Source organism: Myotis brandtii, unplaced genomic scaffold, assembly GCF_000412655.1.
Source record: "Myotis brandtii unplaced genomic scaffold, ASM41265v1 scaffold735, whole genome shotgun sequence".
Classification (NCBI taxonomy): Eukaryota; Metazoa; Chordata; class Mammalia; order Chiroptera; family Vespertilionidae; genus Myotis; species Myotis brandtii.
The window spans coordinates 1,573,842-1,580,165 of NW_005370916.1; the positions used below are offsets into that span (position 1 = coordinate 1,573,842).

The window sequence follows — 6,324 nt, forward strand, 5'->3', positions numbered from 1 at the left end:
TGAGAACCGCTGCCCTAGAGTAAGAGCTTGAGCTTCTCTGAGGCCCCGGGGCCCAGACTGGCACTTTGGGGGTGGGTGGATACCCTGGGTATACCACTGGCCCAGATGTTTGGTCAGGGGCACCCCTGTTAGTATGCAGTTCAGGAGAGGTTCTGGGTTATTCTGTCTCCTGTGGGCAGCCCAGTTTTACACTGTGACCTCCTCTGTGTCCACTCCCCAGGGTTTGCCAAAAAGACATTCATCTCCTACTCGAAGAGCTTCAAGAATAGCTTCCGGCAGGGCGTGGTGGTTGAGATCGATCTGAAGAATCAGACGGTGCTGCTGGAGGATGGCGAGGTGAGCAGGGCTGACGGCTGCTGGTGGGGGACCTGGCAGATCTACCTGGCAGGCCTCACGGGGGGAGAGAGGCCTCTGGCCCCCAGCCCTGCCTGGTGCTGAGAGCAGCTTCCTCATAAGCAGAGGCCTGACGACAGCAACCACGAGTGTGGGGGCAGACATTTCCTGAGTCTTTCCTGTACCCTGGGCACTGTCCTAAGCTTTACGTGGTCTCCTGTGATGCCCGCCATGACTCGGGGAGGTGGTGTAGCCTCCTGTCACGTGGGGATCAGTGGCTCTCCCGGGATCCCACAGCCAGGAAGATACTCAGCCGGGTAGTAGCTCGGCGCCTGGTGTACACCCGCAGTGATGTGAGCTCCACCCATGAGCTGCCACCAGCCCAGCCGTCATGTTGAGGGCCACCTCTAGCCTTGCCCTCTACTCTATCCAAAGCTAAAGGGGAATTGCAAAAAGGGGACGCCATTTCTGTCCTCAATGAGTCTTCGATTTTGTGTGAATCAATCCCACTTGGATTAATTTTAGGGCCGGGAATCTCTCGGTTGGAAAGATTGCTGAGAGTCGCCTTGTTCTGTGGTTTCGGGCCAGACTTTTCAGAGCCCTGGAGGGTCCATGAGGGTCCATGAGGGTCCATGGGAACACAGACCCCGTCCTCCCATCAGAGCAGCACTGGTTTTGTCAACTTGATCTATTTAGGCTCCAAGCAGGATCTCCTCCCTCCCCCCTTTCCTTTGTTTTGGGGGTGCAGGGGGCAATTTCTTCTAAAATACCTAGGAGAATCTAAACTAATTCCACATGGACGCTGGAATCCTGCTTATTCCCCACATGCAGTTTCCTGTTTCCAGCTTCCCTGCCCCCCGCTGTGGGGAGCTCAGCCCTCTCATTTCCGTGCTGGGGGCTCTGGCAGGAGGCAAGTCTGCTTCTTTAGGTTCTACTGGGTTCTAGCACCACCCCTCAGCTTAACCACGTGATGGTTTTGCTCCCCTCCAAGGAGGGCTGCCTCAGAGGGCTCAGTACCCGTGGGCCTGGGGTTGGATGAAGAGCCCAGGCCTGCCCCCACCTTTCTTTTCCTTGCCCCTCGCAGGCACTGCCCTTCTCGCATCTTATCCTGGCCACGGGCAGCACTGGCTTCTTCCCCGGCAAGTTGAACCAGGTTTTCAGCCAGCAGGAGGCCATTCAGGCCTACGAGAACATGGTGAAGCAGGTGAGTGCCCCTGGCCCCGGGCAGGGCAGGGGGCGCAGACTGGGTGGCCCCTGGAGAGCAGAACAACTTGGGGGGACAACAGGGAGACCCTAGGAGGTGTTCAGGCCTGTGACAGTGGCTGCAAGGATGGAGAGTTATTAGAGAGACTCCTGGGAGGAGACCTTTGGATCTGTCATCAGTGTCTGGACATGCGCACCCAGACCTGCTCATGTAGCGATTGGGGACCCCACCTCCTCTCTCGAGGCTCCTGGTTGCACAGGGCCTTGTGATGTATAGAACAGGCTTGGATCCATGCCCGCAGCCAGCTCTCACAGCAGTCCTGAGAGCTGGGTGGGTGGCTTTATCCCCTTGGAAGTGATGAGGGGTGGAGACCAGGGAAGGCTCTCAGGGTGAGTGCTGCTGCATGGCTCGGCCAGGTCTTCCCTCTCTGCACAGCTTCTGAGAAGCCAGGAGAAAAGACACTAGTGTAGAGGTTAGGAGCCCGGCTTTGAGCTCAGACAGACCTGGGCCATGGTCAATCTGAAGGGTGGGCAGGGTGAGACCTGCCTCTTGGGGCTGTTTGTGAGAATCAGATGGGAAAATGCAGGGAGACACCCAGCAAGTGCTAGGCCCCGAGGAAGCACATTTAGACTTCACGTTTGGAAGGAGTTCGCTACTCTTTTGGCAAGGACCTCCCACCCCCCGCCCCAGTGCTGCCCCTTGAGGCAGGGTGAACTTGCGGGTGTTTTCACATTTGCTTCTGCTCCAGGTCCAGTGCTCACAGTCCATCGTGGTGGTGGGCGGAGGCTCTGCTGGAGTGGAGATGGCAGCGGAGATTAAAACCGAGTACCCCGAGAAAGAGGTGGGCAGGCGGCCGCGGCTCTGAGCTCTCCGTGGCCGGCTTCCTTCTGTGTTGTCCAAGGAAAATCGGGAATTTGCTCAAGGCCTGGGAGGCGGAGCTCCCCAACACACTGTGGGAGCCCGTGTTTCCCGTCTCCTGCTCCCTGCACTGAGGGATCCCCTGAAGTGCCTTTCTGACGGAATTTTTTCTGGACAGCCAGGATGTGTCCTAGTTCAGTGAGGGGTCCTGCCTTCTGGTCCCACCGGGAGAATCAAGGCCAGGGGAGACCCCTTACAGAACATTAACTCCTGTGTCCCCTCAATGTCCCAGCTTTGTGACCTGAACGTAGACTTTGCCTCATTTTGCTGACAACTAGCTTGGTCAAAAGCACCTTTAGTTGGTTTTTGGTCTTTAAGAGACGGTAGCCCTTGCCCTGGACAGCCCCATGGGGGAGCCTGCGGTGCAGCCCCTCACTAAGGACTGGCCGGCGCTGCCTTCTGCCCACGGAGGATGGCCCTGTTCCCTTTGAATGATGGAGGGATAGAGCATCTGGCTGGCACCCTGGAGAGAAAACACACATCCTGGCAGCTGCGAAGGCTCAGCTGAGGGCTGAGTGATGATTGGTAATTACGGAGGCAAGAGCACGCTTGCAGCTGATGCCAGATCAGCTGAGAGCCGCATGGAGCCTGTGGCTGCTTCTCTTTCCCGAGGGAAAGGCACATTGGTTTTGAAAAGTGAGATCAATATGGGCTAATTTAATTATACAGTTGTTCTCTGACAAATTGTTGGAAATTATTATGAATAATTGATGTAAAAGTTCATTAATTTTGATTTATGGGGTAAAGACCGGTCTGAAGTAGGAAGTAACTCAGGAAAACTTCTGTATGTTTATGATCAGTAGACACATAAGAGTAATATGTGCTTTATACACACATGCTCATTTCGTCATTACATTTCTTTTTTAAAGTTTATCTTTTAAAAATATATATATTTATTGATTTCAGAAAGAGAGGGGGAGAGAGAGAGAGAGAGAGAGAGAGAAACATCAATGATGAGAGAATCACTAATTGACTGCCTCCTGCATGCCCCGTACTGGGGATGGAGCCCGCAACCCGGGCACGTGCCCTTGACCAGAATCTAACCTGGGGACCTTCAGTCCGCAGGCCGACGCTCTATCCACTGAGCCAAATTGGCTAGGGCTTAAATTGACCCCCTTAACCCCCAGCCCCTGCCCCCTGCGATCTGTCTTACTGAGTTGTCAGGCAGTTTCTGAGTGAGTATCCAAGATGGGATTTCAACCCAGGCAGTCTGATTCCAAAGTCCAGGCTTTGAACACCATTCCAGGCTGCCTCTCGCTTCCCTGTGCTGACGCGCATGGCAGGAAGTGCTAGTTTTAGAACCAGCTTTAATGTCAATGTCAGGTTGACGTACAGGTACAATGTCAATGGCTTGTATATAGACGGTATGACCATAAGTGCCCAAGGATGTTTGAAATGATTTTCCACGTGGCGCTCCGTGTGGTTGTGGCGTGCGGGCCCATTCTGAGAGTCCTGGACCGGGAGACGTGGGCTCCAGCCCAGCTTGCCGTGAGCTGGTTCCAGTGTTGGGCAAATTGCTTCACTTGGGCCCCAGTTCCCAAACCTGTGACCTGAGGTAGGGGAGGAGGAGGGGAAGGCAGACTGGGTGTTTTTAAGCCTCTTATTGTGTGCAGGAGGCTCAGTGGCTCCTCTGTCCTATGGTCGTTTGTCCCCAGGTCACTCTTATTCACTCCCAAATGGCCCTGGCTGACAAGGAGCTCCTGCCCTGTGTCCGGCAGGAGGCGAAGGAGATCCTGCTCCAGAAAGGCGTGCAGCTGCTGCTGAGTACGTGCCGTTCCCCTTGCCCTGCCCTCTCCCTGGCCCAGGGAGATTGGGCTCGAGGCTTGGTCACTGCCCCCAGCTAGAGGGTGGCCACAGTCTCTGAGTCCTGGGGTTGAGCATCAAAGCCCATTTGAGCCCTGATGTCCAGCCGGAGGTTGTGTCTGCCCTCGGCAGGGCACAGGCCCTCGTGCTTACAGGATTTCATGTCACGGACCAGCACTGTCCTGGCTATTGGTTTGGACAAAGTGCAGATGGTACCTATTTGTTGAATGATTTAAAAAAAATCATCTAAGGATTTGACCTGAATTATGATGTCTCTGTGGTGGAGAGAATAGGTTTTTTGGTTTGTATCTTGAGGGTGGTGAGGAGTGTGGCTTTTGTCCAGAGCAAGAGGGAAGAGAACCACCCAGCAGCTAGTGAGTGGGGCTCTAACCCCAGGGGTGTCCTCCACAAGTCGTGGGGCTCAGCCTCTTTGTTTTTTTCAGGGAGGGGGTGTCTGCTCTATGAAGCCCAGGCTGGCTCTTGTCTCCTTGCTCCCAGCAGTACTGTGATCACCTCTACTTTTAGGCAGTGAGGAGGGCAGTGGCTTCACCTTTGTCGGTGTGTCTGGAGGGCCTGTGCTGCCTGAGCAGAGTGGCATAGCTCACAGTCGGGGAGGCATGTTGGAGGTCTTCCTCAAATAGCTTTTCCCAGAACTTGGGAAACTCAGCCTCAAATTGCTTCTTGGCACTTTCCTCCCATTGTATCCCTTGGGGCCTGGTGTCCAGATTGTGCTTGTGGGGGTAGCAGGTGGACTGGGAGAGGAGCAGGGCGGGAAGGGGGAGTGGAATCATTGCCTACTTGGGCCACAGCATCCAGGCCTTTCCTGGGGCCTTCAGGGGTCTCCAGACTCCCCCGGGGTCAGCTTTGGCGTGGACCAGCCTTGTCCACCCTCTGCCAGCCTCCTGGTCACAGACTTCCCTTGACAGGTGAGCGGGTGAGTAACATGGCGGAGTTGCCTTTCAATGAGTATCGCGAGTGCATCAGTGTGCAGACGGACAAAGGCACTGAGGTGGCCACCAACCTGGTGATTGTCTGCAACGGTATCAAGATCAACAGCTTTGCCTACCACCGTGCCTTTGGTAAGCAGGTGGCAGAGCCACTGTCCACTCCTCAGGTTGCCTCCTCACTGCCCAGCGTCCAAGGCCCCTCAGGCCTTTCCCCCAGGAATCGGCAGCCCCTACCTTTCCCCTCCATCCCAGCAGCTCTTTTGTCTCATCTGAATGGTGGCATCAAACTTTAAATTTAGGTTCAGGTTCACTCTTGCTGTCCTTTCCTCAGCTGTGATAATGATGGCTTAGCCCAAGATGTGCAAGGCGAGGAGACTCTTCCAAAATCGGGGCCCGCCCCCAAGCAGCAAGAGATGAGAACAGGTTTCAGAGAGCTGAAAAGATCTGCTTTCTGTTCCTGTCCTTGGATCACGGATGCAGAGGAAATCCTGGGGTCAGGGCTTTCTCTCTTCCCAGGTGTGCTGCTCTCCCCAAACCCTGACCATTTGGGGAGTGGGGGCAATATTGTGGCTTCGTGTCCTTAAAGCTCAATATTGGACCATCGAGCTGATGGAAACATGGAGCAGGTGGACTCCTGCCTCTGTGTGTGAATGGAGACTCAGTGGCTCCGTGTCAGGCCCCATGTTGCTGTGTCCTCAGGTTCCCTCATGTATGCCTGAGTCCCATTCCTGCCCGGGGAGCTCCTCCTCTGTGCCTGCAGGAAAGACTTATCCCATCCCAGAGGAAGGAAGCTAGTCCAGGCCAGGCATGTGGGTGGAACTGAGGGTTAATGGACAGAGAGCCCAAAACTTAACACCCAATTGTCCTAATGATATACTTCAAAGATAAACTTTTAAGTCCCTTAAAATAAAAAGTTTATCATTTATTAAAGCCCTGTATTTATTTTAAAAATCTGATCCACGTTCAAAAGAAAATTCAAGACTTGACCAAGTTGTGAACGTAAGCACTGTGTTAACCATGGTAACGTACAGAGTCACGCACAGAAAATGACCCGCGCTGTCTTTCTGACCAGTTTCCACGCTGGAGTGGTACCCTTGCCTCTGCAGGAGGAGTTCTGGG

The 6,324-nt window shown here is 54.3% G+C and overlaps 1 protein-coding gene across 1 annotated transcript in view; it reads left to right on the forward strand.

Annotated features, from left to right (window-relative positions):
• The window catches only part of AIFM2 (apoptosis-inducing factor, mitochondrion-associated, 2), a 19,382-nt gene that overhangs the window by 10,668 nt on the left and 2,390 nt on the right, over positions 1–6,324 (forward strand). Inside the window, exons 5-6 of the mRNA XM_014530368.1 lie at positions 4,111–4,219; positions 5,185–5,337. Of these exons, the coding sequence (XP_014385854.1) occupies positions 4,111–4,219; positions 5,185–5,337 (262 nt within the window). The remainder of the gene's footprint in view (positions 1–4,110; positions 4,220–5,184; positions 5,338–6,324) is intronic.